Raw genomic sequence first — 18,603 nt, forward strand, 5'->3', positions numbered from 1 at the left:
ACAAGGTAATCAAATTAATTCATTTCAACCATAATATTTCATGTTTACATATATCAGTACAACTATATTGTGCATCATGTTTACATATATTGTTCTTCAATTGTAGATTCATCATTTGGAAATTTATTCTATTGGTTGGGGATCCACTTTGATAACTGATAAAACACAACTTTCAAATCTAATCAAACAAGAATTACTTTTTCAAAAGACATGCAGGTATTATGCACATTTAAAATTATTTACTTTCTTCCATTATTCTTCTATCATACCACGTAAAATCCTTATTCTTTTTTATTTAACTTCTTTCCATTACCAAGAAACAACAAAAATCATTACCAATCCATACTCGCTACAACAACAATCTTTGTGTTTATCAAAATATATGCATCAATGAGGTTATTACTATTTCTTCAATATTTGTATACCATTACATATACATTTAATGACTCATAAGTAAATAACATTATTCAATGATATTTTTTAGTTCTTTAAAACTCAACAACTTATGGACCATGTCTTCTACAAAGAATTAAGAAGATTGCTTCAAAGATAAATAAAGTTTTTTCAACCAATCTATGTATAACTATCATAAATTGTCATCGATTATTCTTAATATTATACGTATAGATACATAAAAAAGCGAACACACAGGTGCGGCAACGCTTGTGTTTTCGCTAGTAAATGTAATGATGATACTTTTATTACAAGTGATATTTCTATTACATATTTTTAATAATATTTAATTTATTTAAATTTATATTTTACATTAAACTTTATTTAAATTTTATTTTAAAATTATAAGTATATAGATTAATAAATTTATATTCGAAATATTTGTATAATATTCAATATCAACAATATTTTAGAATTGGCTTAAAAATAACAATTTTATAAATTTAAATGTAAAATTTTAAAATAATTTTATAACAAATTAAAATAAATATATTTAAAATTTTAATATTAAATACAATTAATATTATTAAAATATTTAATAAAAATATCAATTTTAATAAAAATAATCATAACATTATATAAAAGTAAAATTTGGTCTAAATTTGGAGTGTCTGAAATTGAAAATTTTTAAAAAACTTTAGGACTCAAATTAAATCAAATTAACAAATATGAGGACCAAATTGAGATTCATACAATAATTTGACACGTGCCACCATATTAGATTGACACGTGACACACTACAGACGTGACACATGGCATACATTTTTTTTTTTTTAAATTTAAAAAATTTTTTAAAAAAAATAAAAATTTTTAAAAAAATATAAAAAAAAATTCAAAAAAATGAGGAGCTGACACGTGGCACCTACTTAACGGTGTTAGTTCTCTACTAACGGAAAGGACCTAATTGATACTAATTTACAAAAATGAGGACCTAATTGAGACTAATAAAAATACGAGGACCAAATTGAGATTTTGCGACAAAAACGAGGACCAACGAAGTATTTTAACCTAATAATTAAATTGATGGAATAAAAATGAAAGGAAATGACTATTATATCTTAAGTATAATATTCCAAATAATGGTTATATTTAGTGATGTATGGGATTGGTTAAAGTTTTTCATTGTACTGGATTATTGTATATATTCATCATATCATTATAATATCGTTTTGTATTTTTTTTTTTTACTTTGTAACCAACAAAACAATGGAATAACTTTATTATAAGTAATCAACTATCAATAATTGTGTTAGTACATGAACTTATAGGTATAATTTGAAATAGTGATTTTGCGAGATTTATTATTACTGCATGCAAGGATTAAAATATCGAATTGGTTGCTATTGATCTTCGAAACAAAGTATTTGTTTAACTTGCTTATTGAATGAGAAAAAATTATTAGTGTATGGTTCGGTATAAACAGAAGCAAGTGTTTGAGTCTTTATGAAATTAGTTTTTAGAATTAGGAATTAATCAGGTTCAACTTTTGTCTGAAATATTTCTGAATTTTTTAAGTGATGGATTGAAAACTACATAGATATTGTCAATATTCATTATGTAAGTAGCAGATCTAAAAAAGAATTATTGTCTGGGTAGAGAGTTTAACATGCCAAATCGAAACAAATTCCAATTCATTCTTCAAATAATTTAAGACATCACCACCATGGGTCCTTGAATGCATCTCCTTATTTTTTTTCTTTAAGTCAACTTTTATGTAAAACTCTTTATATAATTTTAGATACACTGGACTCGGCTTCCATCCATCAAGACTCTAAGTTGATTTTCTTAATCACTTCTCTCTTTTAGTATCAAATTTAAAGAACATTTTTTCTCATTTGTTTAGCTCCTAATATAATGTCCCAATCAATGGTCGGTGATCAAATGCTATTTAACTCTAAAATGTAAAATATTGATTGATAATTAATTTTTTCTTATTTCATTAAGTCAAATCAAATTAAAATTATATTTATTTGATACATTTGATTTAGATAGTAAAAAAAATAGAAGAAAAAGAAAACTATTTAATTGTAAATAGTTAATAAACTCTAAAAAGTGAAAGAGTGGGGAATTAATAAAATTTTTGTTGCACATCACTAATCAACTAAGCAATTATTGTGTCATATTTTTAATTTAAAACAAATAAATTCATAGGCAACTATTACTTTTTATTATTATTATTATTATTATTATTATTATTATACGTAATGTAATCTATTATATAAAAAAGGAATCTATGAATATTTTTTTTATATTATAAAAAAAACTCAATAATGAATTAAAAGTAAGTTTTAATAATGATTCTTTGATTTTTATGATAGAAATTACACACTCAATCCAAATTTTACCTTTGCAAGGATTGGATTGTTGCACAGGTTCACAGTTCAAATAGTCAATGAACAATTATTGTTCCCATACTGCATTAGAATGTGGTGGTTATACTTTCTTACTAGATATCAAGCAAAAACAAATTACACCATCATAGCTTGTGGAGGAGATAAGAAAGCAAGCAGATGATGTACACACACCTCTTTCTTGAATTTTTTGGTTTTTTTATTCTATTATTTTTTTTTACATCTCATTGGATGTGAAACATATACTTATGATATTGTTCAGTATGATCCATAACTCAAGTGTAATGCTTTTAGGTTAGATCCTATACCATGTCATTGCCATATCGAGTTCAAAGAATACAAGAGTTTACAAAACATTGAAGCATGAAATAAAACTTGGAGTCCGAGTTTCAGAGTTAACAAAAAGACTATAAATGTTCAAACAATGTTACAAAGTATCATATGTCAAATGTATAAACAATATGTTATAAAATATTACTAACTCTAATATGTAAAAAAAAAATAACTATATGTCAAAATTTTAATTTCGAAAAATTGATACATTACGGTAATGATTAACTTTGTAACATATTATAATATTTAAAATTTTAAAAGATAAAATTAGATTAATTTTTATTTCTTATAAAATGAAATAATTATATATATATATATATATATATATATATATATATTTTATAAAAAGTGAAATCTACTACAATCTGCGAATATATAAATTCCTTACCATCCTACTCATAGTCTTAATTTTAACTATCTTAATAACAACACTTAATATAATCAAATTTTATCATTAAAAAATATAATTGTATCTTTATTATTTAAGGATCAATTATAAATTAGTTATTAGCATTAGTTATTATTTATGGATATAATTATATCTCCATTGTTCAAAATAATGATTTAACTAGATCCCTATGATTTAGAAATATTTTCAATTTGTTTTTCATATTTTTAAAATCTTTATGTAAATACTATATATATAATTATACATAATTATAATACTTGAAAATATTTATATAAATTAATTGTTTATTTAAATATTATAAAATAATAATTATTTGTATTATTAATAGTATTGTTATTATTATCTTCTATGCTCAACGCCTTTTACTATCTTTCTTTGTCAGATGAATCACTCAAAAAATCATTGTCGTTAGGGTGAGAAGAAAAACAATACAAGTGCGCAGGAGAGACCACTCAAAAAATTGTTCAAATTTTCTTTAAAAGCCATGTCTGCATCTAAATGCTTTTATAAAATTTATTTTAATTTAAAAGATAAAAGCCACCTACGCATGCTACCTCATGAAGGAAAAAAAGGGTCAAATTATGAAGTTACTTTATCATTTTTCTTAAAAAAATTGAGTACGTGTGAACTAGAGATAGGATGAAATGGGGTTTCCAAGTGAAAGTTCTTCAACCAAATTGCAAGTTTGAAGGAAAGTGAGGACAGTATTTTTTATGTTTCCTTCATCAAAGAGGAATATGCCAAAGGGGAAAGTTCTAGTAATACATTCTTTTAATACATTTTTACTAATACATTATCTATTATTGATTAAAATTTACAAAAAATTATGAAATTATTAATGAGACTCCTTAAATAAAAGGTTAACATTACTTGACCAAGTTACAAAGAAGATTTAATTTTGTTAAATACTTCTTTTAGGCCAGTTAAATGAATACTTTTAAAAAATTTACTTTTGTTAAAAAATAGCCATTCAAGAAACTTGATATGAATTGAGGACTAATTATTATAAACCCAGCGAAAAAAACAAATATATCTTACATTAAAAGTAAGAAGCATAACATTAGAAAATAATGAAACTCCTATAAAATTTTCAACAAGGTTTTCCCAAAAAGATCACCACATTTTAGAATCAAAATCCTCCGACTATGTACACAAAAGCTTCCCACCTTTCTCTATCAGAAGACAGAAAAATGAAAACTGCCACTAGTTGGCATGAACAGAGACAAAGTTTGTAAGATTCTAAACAGCATAACCAACAACAATGGAATAGTTTATTTCACACAATGAACAGGAAAAGGGTTGGAAGACCTTGGAAATCAAGACTCTTTATCCTTTGGTATATTTCTTGGAAGTCTGTTGAAAACATTCTCATCTACTATTCTATAATGTCTTGAAAGTTGGCGGTTTATAACTCCACAACATTTATCAACATAACCTCCATATTTCTGGTACAATGCAGGAATGGTAATCATAAGAAGGGTTCCTGTCATCATTAAAGAGAAAGAAATGTGAATATATACAAACTTGTATTTTTTTAGCAAACTATATTCGGTTGTAGTTATAATTTGTGAATGTACTGCTACAATGTAAGTATACATTAGCAAATCCTATAAGCATAATATATGCGAGGGTCTCTGAGGAACATCACAAATTGAAAGCATACCAATATATGAGAGGGTAAAGAAGGAGAAGACACTGCCAATGACAGAGAAGAGCCACAGACAAATGACCACCTATCAAGAACACAATAGACACTGAATTATGTCAGTTAATTTTCCATCATCTCATTTCAAATTCTAGGAGCAAAAAGCACATTGCTGCAGAAATGCCAAAGATAGTATTGAAAAACAGATGATAGACTTAAACAGAGCAAGTTCAATGAAGGGAGTGACTATTGACAGCATTTGATAAGCCATTGCCAAATTAAGTGTGATCTTTCAAGACAATAGCATACAAAACCTATAATTCTTTGCAACGAAAAGAAATACAAACTATTTAGGTCACACTTCCCCAAGCCACAATACTAAAAGGCTGCAACATGAAACACACTAACCTTGAAAAAAATTCTAAAATCCTTGCCAATAGTGATGTCATGGGCTATAAGAAGAACATTGTTGATTTTGACCCGAAATGAAGCTGCCACATTATTAACCATCTCCTCTGACACAACTAGTTCAGGTAATGTTGGTGGTTGTCTGCGTGAGAAGAAAAGGATACATACGACATTGTTCTAATGTTGAAAACGATAAAAAAACATATCAAAGGGATGGCAGTCATACTTATTTCTAAGGGCAGCATAGTTAGCATGCAGAAACAACAGTACGATCAAAATCAGTAAGACATCTGAACATATTGTTAAAAATGGTAAATTGGTCCACTCAAACACGATCCAGGCAACTGTAGCAACAACAATGACACCCAAGGAAATGTGCCACCTCTTCCACAGTAGAACATCAGCGACTACAAAACAGACAAAGGAAAGCAAACATCAGACTAGTAGAACCATATTGAACCCGTAACAAAAAACTGCAGCAGTCAAAATTATGCCCTTCAGCATTTTACATTTGTAAAGACAGAGTTCAATTTATTAAAAGGTATTAACTAGTTTGAGCATACGGGAAAGAAATCAAAATGTCAACTCAGAACAATTCTCAATTCCTCTGAACGACTAATATTTCACCAAGTTGACCAACACAAAAAGAAGAATAGAATATGCTCAAGAAAAAAAAAAGAAAAATCAAATATGAATCAAAGAACCCATGGTGGCTATTTTGACTACAATATCAAGCTTTTTGGAGTCTTTACAATCACAATTGTGGACACATCAGTCACACTAAACCACAATATCAAGGATGATGACAATACCACGACCACAACTTAAGCCTTGGATTCAGTAGACATCAATAAAGGGGAAGCTCCTATGTGTACGTTGTGTCCAATTATCAAAATCTCCACTTGAATGAAAACATCATAAAAACAGACAATCTGTATACATGAATCAGAAACCAGAAAATTACAACATACCAAAGGCAGTAGGAAGCTGAGCTTCTGATTCAGACATTAAACTGAACTCTGAAACTGAAGTCCTACAAAGCAGATACCCCAGATCTGGAAATAATCGAACATATTAGACAGATATATGATATGAAAGCATCAAAATCAATCTTCAGAATTCAGTCATCTCCACTAAATCATAATCCAACAAGTCAACTGAATCACAAGAATACCCATGCACTCGAGGAAAAAACTGGCACAAGTTTGACTCAGCGGATGGTGCAACCACAAAAGATTACGTACAGAAAAAAAAAAAAGACTAAAATTACCAAGATCATATTGACAGCCCAGAAAGCAATACAGTAACTAACCATGAGAATTATCCAAGCTAGAAACTATATGACAATTGAAAACCTAAATCACAAATCCATTTCCAATTAGCAAAAATCACAATAAAATAGCAACAACAAATCTTAAATATTAGAAAAACCAAAGTTTCAAACCGGTTACACTGTTTCTACCACAAAGATCAAAGGAAAACCAGTTGAAATTATATGTCATGCCAATAACGCAATGCAGAGAATTGAAAGATAGAAGCTTGAATCAAATTTAGACTCGATTGCGATGAGAATGGGAATAGAAGTGAAACCCTAAGACTGATGAGGAAAAGATCAAGGTATCCAATTCATTGGACTGAGAAAATGCTTAGAAACGTGGAGTTCCATATGCTTAGGATTTGCTTTGCAAATAATTTTTTTGTTATGTTTTTTTTGGTACAAAGAACATTGTGGTTCAACTACTATACTAATCGTATGTTTTTAAAACTAAATTATTGTTCATCTTTGAAAAATTATTTTGGATGAATTATTAGGAAACCCTTCTAATTAATTAAGTTTCATTTTTTTATAAGCATTTAATTATCATTAATAATTGGTTAAATTAATATGCCAAAGTTGTGACTTTATGGAAAATTCTCAAATCTATGCCAAAGTAGTGCAAGTGGTTAGCTTAGGTTTCTCCCTTTATGAAGGCCATTTTGTTCTTCTGAAATGGATCAAACCCACAGCTTTGCCTGCCATAATGTAATGTGAGTGAAGGAGTTCTTATGCAATGCACAAAGGCAAACCTACCATGACCCGAACCACATCAAAGATGCTTTCATCATAAAAAATTTGCTTCCTTGAAATATCATATGTCAAAACTCCATCCCATGACTTCTTTAGATAGTTAATAAAAAGGCTCTAAATAAGCATCAATAGTGGCCTTTGAATTAGATGGGCTTGGTATAAGGCAACACAAAAATAACTACCTTTTGACATCCACATTCATGTTGATGATTGTATATGGTAACAATAACAGGCCAACAAAAATAAAGTGAAAACGATGCCTTGATATATAAATTAAACCCATCAAATCATAAACCAAGTCTTACATTCGTGGATCAATAGGAAAATCTAGATGTACTAGATCAAAGTGCTTCCAAGCTATGCCATCATATGGATGGCATAACACTCATGAAATTCTTCTTAGACATTCTTTGCCACCTTAGGATTATAGGCAAATAGAAAATTGCCCAAACTGGAACTCGTCTTTTGTTACTTGTTCCAGTGCGGCAGTCACGATACCTTGGCCTGTGACAAATTTGATTTAACTAACTTTCCATCTTGTTTTCCAAAGTCATTGACATAAAAAAACATATAACCATCTACACAACAATCAACTCTATTAGCTTCCAATCCTAGCTTTGATACTAATCTTTTGGCCTCAATAACTTCTTGACAAACTCTCTTTTATGGGGTCACATCCAAAAGCACTTGGGTAATTAATAATTAACTCCATGCAAGACAAAAAGCCTGACACATATAAGTCCTTTTGAATCAAATATAAAGCAAAGTTTGTGCACTGACTGGAATGTTCCAGATTAAAAAATTTCAAGTAAATGGGTCCTTGAAAAATTCATTTGCTTGCAGTAAATCCTTTTGTATCAAATACAAAGAAAAGTTTGTGTCTGCATATCAAATATCAAATACAGATAAAGGACTTACATCTAAGCAGATAAATTTCTCAATGATTCACTTATGTGAAAATTTTAATAAGTAGATGTCAGAGCACTCATCTTGGAAACAATTGAGTATTTCCTCTATTTTTTGTTTCAGCCGGAGAAAAAAACTCATATTTTGACAATAAAATTTGGAGGAAAATAATAATAGTAGATGATCACATTTATACATCTTGACTTCATCATATGCCAGTTTGTTTAAATTTAAAATAAGTGTTTTTGAAATAAGATTTGTTTTTAAAATCACATATTTAAGAAGTACATACCATTCGCTCATTAAAATAAGTTGAAAACTACTTATTTTTAAAATAAACCGATTAGGAAAAACATGTTAAAAAAACCATCAATTTGTTTATTTAGAAAAAAAAGACTAAAAGAAATAAGCACAAGCAAACTGACCTGGAATCTGAATTTAAGAAGTATTTTCTCTTTTAGGCAGAAATAAAAACTTTGTATCTTATGAAGTTAATCAAATCAAGAAATTCATGTGAGAAATACTTGGTATTGGTCAAGTTCTTTTAGATATGCCAATATGCCATCAAATTTGTACTGGGACACCTTAGAATAGAGTTGATTTGAGTTGATTTCAAGATATACAGATACCTTCAAAACACCAAAGTGACTATTTTGTTGGAAATACATGTCCATGTTTGATTGACATGCTCAGACTAAAATAATAATGCATTCATATGTGATCCAAAGTTATTTTTGTGTCCACAAAACACCATGTTGATTTCAAACAAAAATTAATTAAAATTTCCTCACATTGCTACCAGTGATCATTGCATGTGCATAATCCATCTCTAAAATGATGAAAACGGTTAGCATCTCTTACAACTATCAACCTATTTGTGACCTTAGAGATCAATTTTACAGCAATGTGACAATCATCACACATCCTAAGGTTTTTTATTATTCGGATTGGCCCTGGTGGAGGTATTTTCATGAGGCCATATGCTAATGCTAGCTTCTCACTGTGATAGCTAAGATAACCTTCCTTTTGTTCCTCTTCCACATCATGCAGCACAGCACCAACATCAGGCACATACCCCAATGGCTTAATCATTGCCAACAACTCTTGAATTTTCTCATAGATCTGAGTAGATTCTGGATGATTGCTTCCTTCTGAAACAAAGACATGAGTATCATTTCTTATACCTAGCCAACTCGCACCGGGTTCCTTCTTAATATTCCTTTCCCTCATCAATTTTCTAATATTCACTACTCCATCCCATTTCCTTGCCTTGGCATACATGTTTGATAGTAATGTATATGTTCCTACATCATGAGGGTCCATCAGTATCACAGTTTCTGCAATTAACTTCCCTAAACTATAGTTTCGATGAACATGGCATGCGTTAAGCAAAGTACGCCAAGCAACAACATCCCACTTGACTTGTGTTTTTGTCTTCATAAAATTTTCAGCCTCATAAAGTTGGCCATCCCTACACAAAAGAGAAACCATACACGTGTAATGTTCCAATCCAGGCTCAATATTAAGTTCCTTCATTAGTTGATCAAAATAGTAGAACCCTTCTTGCACAAGAGCCAAATGAGCACAAGCAGAAAGTATCCCAATGAAAGTTACATAGTTCGGACACTCTCCAGCAGACATCATGTCTTGAAACACTAGTAAAGCTTGTTTACCAAGTCCATGATGGGAATAACCACATATCATAGCGTTCCATGTAATCACATCTTTATATATCATATTTGAGAACACACTATATGAAGAATCAACATTGCCACTCTTGGAATACATATTTACTAAAGCATTTCCAACAATGAGATGATTCTTAAACCCTAATTTCATTATACGACCATGTAATGTATCACCATATGTTAGTGCAACCAAATTTGCACAAGCATTTAGAAGAACCGCAAAAGTGAACTCATTTGGATGCGTATCCTCTAGCTCCATCCTTGGAAATAGATTCAAAGTTTCCTCAAAATATCCATTTTGCAAATATGCAGTCAACATGGCAGTCCATGCAACCACATTCCGATCTTGCAAGTCATCAAAATGCTTTTTCGCATTTAGAACTTTACAACATTTCCCATACATGTCTATCAGTGCACTAATAACAAAGACATCAAATACCAAACCAGTCTTCATCAACTGTGCATGAATCTGCATACCCAATTGCAAATCTCCAATATGAGAACAAAGGCACAACATATTTACATGTGTAACACCATCCCAAGACACACATTCATCCACCATCATGTTCAGAACCTTTTCAACTTCTTCTCTACACCCTGATTCCACAAGTGCACTCAAGATAGAATTATAAGAAAACACATCATTCCCGGGCACTGTTTCCAAAATCTGCAAGGCTGAGTCCACATGAAAGCACCTAGAGTACACGTGAACAAGTGCATTCTTCACATATTGATGCAACAATAAACCGGACTTAAACAAATACCCATGACATTGCTTCCCCTCTTGGACTCTCCCACTGTTTGCACAACAAGAAAGAACAATGGTAAAAATATACTCATTGGGGCATGCACTGTCCAATGAAACCAAGTTCCTGAATAGCCCAAGTACTTCCAAAACATCTCCTTTGTGCAAATACCCCGCCATTAAAACACTCCAAGAAATCAGGTTTCTCTGGGGCATTCTGTCAAACAGCTTTTTGGCATACTCCAATTGACCACATTTAGAGTATAGATTGATCAGTGAATTTATTTGAATGATGTCACTGTCTTTTGAAGTTTGGTTGCAAACAAGCAATTGGGCATGGATTGTTTTGCCCAACCTCAGACTCTTTGAAGTGGCAGAGAGTTTCAAAATGTTAACAAGTTCTTTGAACTTGTGACTCAAATTCATCTTTGCCCTTTTCATGTAGCACCCCATTCCCCATCTGTTTCACCATATATCACCACATATCACCATATATCTCCGAAACTGAAGTCCTACCAAGCAGATGCCCCCAGACAAGGAGACAATTAACATATTAGCCAGATATGAGATGAGAGCATCAAAATCATTCTTTAGAACTTAGGAACCTCAGCCGAATCATAATCCAACAAGTTAGCTGAATCACAACAATACCCATGCACTTAAAAAAGACACTAGCACAAGTTTGACAAAGTGGATAGAGCACACACAAAAAAATTACATTAGAAAAAGACAAAAATTACCGAGGTCACAGCCACAACCATCCCAGTAATTAACACAGTAACTAACCAAAAGAATTATCCAAACTAGAAACTATATGATCAAAGGAAAACCTAAATCTAAAATTCCATTTCCAATTAGAAAAAATCACTCCAAAAATAGTGACAAATTTAAAACATCAAAAAATGAAAATTTCAAACCAGGCTACACAGTTTATACCACAGATATCCAAGGAAAACCAATTCAAATCCTATGCCACTCCAAGAACACAAAGCAGAGAATTGAAAGAGAGAAGCTTGAATCAAATTGATAAGAAAAGGAACAGAAGAGTGAAACCCTAAAACTGATGAGGAAAAATATTGAAATTGGGAATTCAATTCAGTTCAATTCTTAGGACCGAGAAAATGGTTAGACACTTGGAGTCTCACTCGTACTATGCTTATCAAATAACCTTTTTCTTATGTTTTTCTGATACAATGAACAACGTGGGTTCAAATACGATAGTAATAGTATTTTTTTACAATTATTTAAATTAGTGTTCATCCTTTAAAAGTATTTTAATGATTTATTATGTGACTTTTGGAAAATTCTCAACCCTATGCCAAAGTTGTGCAGGTATAGCTTATGTGGGAGCCCATCCTATTAAATTTCTCTCTTTGGGAAGGCTTTTTTGTTCTTCCTTATTAGAAAACTCAACCTTGCAAAATCGGTTTATAAAATAAGGTTTGCATCCATTTATATATTATAACTTGGTCATATCTCTAGTCAATGAGGAATCTCCAATATATCCCCTCCCGTCAAAGACTCGACATCTCAAACATGGAACTAGAAATCTGTGGGTGCTCAAATAGTGCATGGCACAATAGGCCCAACAAACCTCATTAGGATAGTCTTTGATGATACAATTTAAAGAGGAAAGCTTTAAGAGATCTTAACTTGGATCTCCTTGCCTATTCAGATTTATATAATTGTAAGGAACAATTGCTTACAACAGAAACTTAACCTAGGATACTTTATTACAAACTATGACGCACAAACACATACGGCTAAATTAAAAAATACAGGATAGGAAGACAGGGCAGTATACAAATTTGTACAATTATAAGACTATTACAATATACTGATCATGGTAGCCAAAATCGCAATCTAGAACGTAAGATCGTACGAATCTACAATCTTCTTCTCCAACTCCGATCTCGTTTCACTTAAAACTCGCAATCTGCGCAGATCGTGTTGGATCCCCGTTCTAAGTCACAACTCGTGTGGGAATGGGAATTCTCGCGATGCAGTTCTTCCAAGCGGCGAGGGAGAAGCCGACAGAGCTCATGGTTGTGCTTCTCTCGCTGCCTTGCGATGCAATCCCTCCCAGCGGTGAGGGATAATAAGCGGACAGACCTTGTGGTGGTGACGCCTCTCTCAGTAGCTCCTCTATCAGCAGCAATTTGCAGCGGTGACTCTTGCAGTATCAGCGTACCAGGCAGTTGCAGCCTTAATGCTGGCCTCTCTACGAGTCTCTTCATGGGGGTGGGGATGACAACTCTAGGGTGTTTTTTATGGGTTGGAATTGATTTTTAACCTAGAAGGTTTAACCCATTGCCCAATTATTAAAATTTTTATTAGTGTTACCAAATCAGTACCATACCATTAGAGGGTTCCTGCATATTACTGGAATTTAGGACTGAATCAGTATTAATTATAGTGAATGAGACTAGAACTGACTCAGAGTTGGGATGCTTAGAGGCTAAATTTAAGGATTTTAAAATGTTGATTTAGTAATCAAAGAGAGGATATAACTTGTTATTCAGTAATTTTTAAATTGGAATATTACGGAATGAAAAATACATTTATGAAGATTTGGTGCATATGATCATAACTAGAGTATTGGATAAATAATTCACACGTCTTTCAATGCATTCTCATTTCAAGTAAGAGTTTTAATCATGCAGAGAACAAACATCAACAATCAAGTCATTCAACAAGTACTCTTATATGATAAACCCAACAAAAAATGAGATTCAGAAATGTAACTAGTTTATGGTTGGCATGTTTCATTACCTGGTAATGGTCAATTAGTGGAGATTTCCTTGCCTTGCCCGTTTGAGTCAACTTGCCAACAAAGCTAAATGGCCTGTTCAAGTACACTGAAACCTTAAACATATTTGTCGGTGGATATAATTAAATTTAGCTAATAAATATCTGCATTATCAAGAAAGTTGACCACCTACAGCATTGAACCAGACAATCTCTAATAACTTGTGAAACACAATTTACTATTATTGTACACCAATCCAATTCCTTACATGGGCTCAACTTGTCATATAATTTGCTCAACTTAAAGAGGGTAAGATAATACAACTTTGGGACATTCAAGTTCACACAAAATCTTTTTTTATTCTTTTTTACTGGTATTCATCTCAGACAGTTAACAAAATGAAAAAAATAAAAAATAAAAAACAATTTCCGTTTAGTAATATGGCACCACCAGTATCGTTAATCCAGTAATTCCAATGAAAAAATTAATTCATGTGGAAAGCTTTAAACTTTGATGCCTGGAACCCTACACGATAAAAGATATTCGACTGTGTGTTACGATAAAGGGAAAGATAAGCACCTCGCAGCAGCGAAAAACGTTGAATAGTGTTCAAGTCCCCAACTTTCTGGAGTCGCACTTCGGAAACGCGATTTGGGGATTTGGAATCTTAGGTATTTGAAGAACAAACAAATTTGGAAGTGGGATATGGGATGGCGATTCGGTAAGGACTCTGGCGCGTTAGGGCACGAATCTGGAATTTGGGAAATTTCGAATTGTTGGTTCTAAAATTTGATAAAGATTGAGACTGGGTAATTCAATTCCGAAAGAGAAAATGCAAATAGGTTTGGAAAAACTTTGTGAAAGTATCAAAATCCTATTGTTTTATGTTTTTTCTGGTACAAAAAACCTATTCAAATACCATGGTAATGGTTATTTTTTAATTATTGGAATTATTGTTCGTATTTGAAAAAATTATTAGAATGATTTATTAGGAGACCCTTCTAAGTAATTATCTTTGGGAATTGGTTAAATTAATATGCAGATTCAAAAATCAATTGAGAATTTTAATTATTTCTCCATATCAAAATTCTTTTATATTAGGTCTTTTTAAGTTTTTGGAGTCTCTTAAAAAATGATTTTGAAATTGGATTTCCTTGAAATAGTAAAAATAAAATATATGGAAATTTTAAAAATCATCTCAACTCAATTAAAATAATCATAAGATTAAAGACTCAACTATACTTTTCTTAATTTAGAGTCCTAATTAAAACTATCAAATAATTTGGAGGCTTAAAAATTAATTTAACACTTAAAATTGGAATCTTCAATCTCTTTTTAAAAATTAATATTAAAATGTTGGTTAGAAAATTAATAGAAAAACAAAATATATCATGCTAGGGTTATATTTTTATATATTTAATGACTTAGGACAAATATTTATATTGTACATGATAGTTTTTCAAAAAAAAAAAATTGGTATACCAAGTTGTTCTAACATCAAATATATATATACTTTATTTATATTTTTCATAACAATATAAGATATAAGATAGATATAAATACTCTTTTGATTCTTATTTTTGTTAATTTTTTTTAATTTAGTTTTCATATTCGTTTTGTATTTAATTAGGTTATTATTTTTGTCAATTTGATCATTTTTACTAACAATGGTGTTTAAATGGTTAAAGTATCTTAATAGTGCATGTCACGTACCCGTTCTGGATTTTTTTCACTTTTATTACTATTATTTTTTACTTTTTTTTATTTTTTAAAGAAAATTTAAATTTAAAAAAAATTACACATGTCAAGTCAACATCAATTCATGTGTTAATGTCAATTCCATGTGTTGTTGTGGTTGTATTAATTTTTTTTTTGTTTGTTTAATTTAATCTCTAAATTCATTATTTTTATTCAATTCACCTCAAGTAAAAAACAAGAACTAACATGTAGCATGCACAGCTAAACACCGTTAACAAAAAAGACTAACCAAAATTATGACCTAATTGAATACAAAATGAAAATAAGAATAAAATTGAACAAACAAATGAAAATATGTACCAAAGAGCATTTAATTTTCAAGAAATTTAAGTTAAGATCAATAATAAATATATAATTAATTTTTAAAATAATTGTTAAATATAAAATTAAAATAATAAGATATATAAAAAAAATTAAAATAATAGTCTAAGAAAAAAGAGATTTTTAGAATAATGGTTATAAATAATTTTTATTTAAAAATAATTAAAGGTAAAACTGATATTATAAAATGTGGACACAAAAGAGAGAATCCTCTAAATGTTTTGTTTAGTAAAGAAAAAAAAACAGAGAATTCATAATTTATAGCAAGTCTGAACTTACTGTTTGGGCTTGAGAAACAAGTTTGGGCTTTTACTTCTTGCACCTCCATAATTTGTTGTCACACCTTGTCAAATTGTCAAAATGACTAATGCGATTTCCCCATATGCATATTTTGGAAACTTTTTGTGTAACACCCCATTTAATTTAATACACGAAATTAAAGGAAGCGTCACAAGAAAGATAACATAATAGCGTAGTTCGGGAGTTTTAAACTCAACTCCTTACAACCCAAGGCACACCACAATGCCCAAAAGAAAACTGGATAAAGAGTTCAACAAAAAGTATATAAATCTAAGGACGAACAAATACATGGGTCATAGCCCTAAAGAAACTCATAAAGGAATTATAAACCAGTCCACGCGGACTATGCAGCGGAATCACCACCTCCCTGTTGCCCACGGGTGTTCCTCTCATCTGCTCACACCAACAAGTTGATGATCATCGCAAAGGAGAGTACCACACAGCAGAACACACAACAAAGAAAGTAGGGTAAGCTAAAGCACAAAGGATTTCATCCATACAATTAAAATATATTCACCATACCATATACATATATCAACCAAGCATGTTATGACTTCTCAGGCAATACACTAAAACGCGACTCGACTCATCCGGATACGTATAACCTGGTCGGATTCAGCGGATGCTTGCACTTGTGGTGGATACATTTGCTCACCCCCAAGCTGCTCACCCCCGAGCTATGTGTTACAAGTGTTACGATGAAACAATTTCCTTCACCACAAGGTTAGCCCTTAGTGAATTTCAGGCCTCTTACTACTCTCACCACAGGAGTCAGTCCGCTCTAGGTGAGACTAACTGACTCCTTAGAGTGTCAGGATGATGCAACCTTACCTTGAATTCTTACTTAGTTATACAGATGGGGCACCACCATGGACACCCACTAACAGGGGTCATGGAATTACGTCCCGACCACTGAAGCACGATCCTGAAAGTCTCACCTAGAGACCCCAAAGAATTATGCACTGACACAGACCAAACAAGATCACACAGCCAAAAATTTCACCATGCATGTATACGTTCGTCATACCAACCTTGAAAGCTAACGCCTTTCATGTTCCAGGTCCAACTCATTCCAACTCATCATAAGCCATCCATGCATAAAGGATTTCCAACTCATCTCATTATCATGCCTCTTTAATACAAACCATTTCATTTAAAATCTCATGCCAAACTCATATCAACCCATTATTCACATCTCATGACTTACACCACTCATACATACTCATTTATCTCATACTTTCAACACAATACTTAAAACCAAGCAAGCATTATCCATACAAGGTCAAGAAAGCACTCACACATCGCACTGTCTCACCCAGCACCTCGCTCAGGCTGAAGGGTCTCGTTCAGGCGAGAGGCTCTCGCTCAGGCGAGCCCCCTTCGCCTAGGCGAGGGCTCGAAAAAGGGGAACAGTAGCTCACCCGGGATCTCGCTTAGGCGAGATTCCTCTCGCTTGGACGAGATGCTCGCTCGCTCAGGAGCAACATGGGTCGCCTGAGCGACCGCTCGCGTGAAACATCTTGGGCGAGCCTCGGTTGATCTCGCCTAGGCGAGACAGGCTCGTTTGGGCGAGAAAACCAGAGCTCACCCTTGTTCTCTCGTGCATTTACACTCAACAGATCACCAATGGCACAAAATCATCATTCTCTAGTTCATATAACATACCAAACATATCTAAACGGCAAAATAGAGGCACAAACAGTATCACTCAAAAGAAAAGGGTGAACCCTAGCTTCTCGTACCTGGAAAACAAGCTAGCGGAACGCTCCAACACGCACACAGTGAACACAACGGTCCTAATGATGGTCAAAGAGCTGAAATGAACGGTAAAACAGAAGCAGGGACGAATTATTACCAAACCCTAACAGTAAACAGTGGTCATAGGCCCAGAAAAGGGGAAACATGAGCTGAGAAAAGACATACGTGGAGTAGGAGCTGTGTTTGAGTTAGCTCGAAGAAGGCTTAGAGCAAACCCTAGCAGAGCGTTCTGTGCGAGAGACGTAAAGGTGACGACTGATTCTTCTACAAGAGTGAAAGTGCGAATTAAGGTAATTAGGAATCAACTTTATCCTTTGGACCAGCTCCTTGGCCCATCAAATTTGGGACAACCCTTTTTGTTAAAGGGTACAAAAAGAATAGGGCCTTACATTTTGGAAAAAAAAATCGGAAGTTTTCAGAATAAATTTTTCGAAATTTTTAGAATAAGATTTTAGAACAAAATTTTTAAAATAAAAATTGTGAAACAATATTTTTGGAAAGAAATTTTGGGAACGGGTGAAATATATTTCAGAATAAATTTTTTCGAATACATACAATTTCTTCTGGAATGTATTTTTAAAATATCTTCACATATAGTTTTGAAAAGAGCTTTTTAGAAATATGAAAATTATTTTGAAAAACGTTTTCTGGAATAATTTTTTCGCATTTTTTTCCTCAAATGTTTTGTCACTCTTTTCTTCGTGTGTAACA

At 31.9% G+C, this 18,603-nt stretch overlaps 2 protein-coding genes across 3 annotated transcripts; both read right to left on the bottom strand.

The window, feature by feature from the left end:
* Positions 1-4,566: 4,566 nt before the first annotated feature.
* Positions 4,567-13,853, bottom strand: LOC114182116 (reticulon-like protein B16). The gene is made up of 6 exons (XM_028068891.1): positions 13,779-13,853; positions 6,571-6,654; positions 5,826-6,006; positions 5,600-5,741; positions 5,210-5,279; positions 4,567-5,029 (listed from the first exon to the last, which is right to left on the bottom strand). The coding sequence occupies exons 2-6, from the start codon at positions 6,605-6,607 to the stop codon at positions 4,863-4,865; spliced, it is 597 nt and encodes a 198-aa protein (XP_027924692.1). The 5' UTR covers positions 6,608-6,654; positions 13,779-13,853; the 3' UTR covers positions 4,567-4,862.
* On the bottom strand, positions 6,662-14,446 carry LOC114182115 (pentatricopeptide repeat-containing protein At5g39680). 2 transcript variants are annotated; one of them, XM_028068889.1, is made up of 3 exons: positions 14,335-14,446; positions 13,779-13,851; positions 6,662-11,518 (listed from the first exon to the last, which is right to left on the bottom strand). In XM_028068889.1, exon 3 carries the CDS (start codon positions 11,457-11,459, stop codon positions 9,369-9,371), a length of 2,091 nt encoding a protein of 696 aa, XP_027924690.1. In that variant the 5' UTR covers positions 11,460-11,518; positions 13,779-13,851; positions 14,335-14,446; the 3' UTR covers positions 6,662-9,368. The 2 variants fall into 2 exon arrangements, with proteins under 2 accessions (XP_027924690.1, XP_027924691.1); XM_028068890.1 differs by lacking the exon at positions 14,335-14,446 and having other exon boundaries at positions 6,662-11,510; positions 13,779-13,853.
* Between the last annotated feature and the right edge of the window lie 4,157 nt (positions 14,447-18,603).

The sequence above is a fragment of the Vigna unguiculata genome, chromosome 4 (assembly GCF_004118075.2).
Source record: "Vigna unguiculata cultivar IT97K-499-35 chromosome 4, ASM411807v1, whole genome shotgun sequence".
Taxonomy (NCBI): domain Eukaryota; kingdom Viridiplantae; phylum Streptophyta; class Magnoliopsida; order Fabales; family Fabaceae; genus Vigna; species Vigna unguiculata.

Excerpts from the sequence above, each read along its gene's own strand:
- LOC114182116 (XM_028068891.1), bottom strand. The coding sequence starts at position 6,607 with ATGTCTGAATCAGAAGCTCAGCTTCCTACTGCCTTTG. Across the intron at positions 6,007-6,570 it reads TCAGCTTCCTACTGCCTTTG|TCGCTGATGTTCTACTGTGG; the intron begins GTATGTTGTAAT and ends TCTGTTTTGTAG. Across the intron at positions 5,030-5,209 it reads CTTTACCCTCTCATATATTG|GAACCCTTCTTATGATTACC; the intron begins GTATGCTTTCAA and ends TAATGATGACAG.
- LOC114182115 (XM_028068889.1), bottom strand. The coding sequence starts at position 11,459 with ATGGGGTGCTACATGAAAAGGGCAAAGATGAATTTGAGTCACAAGTTC.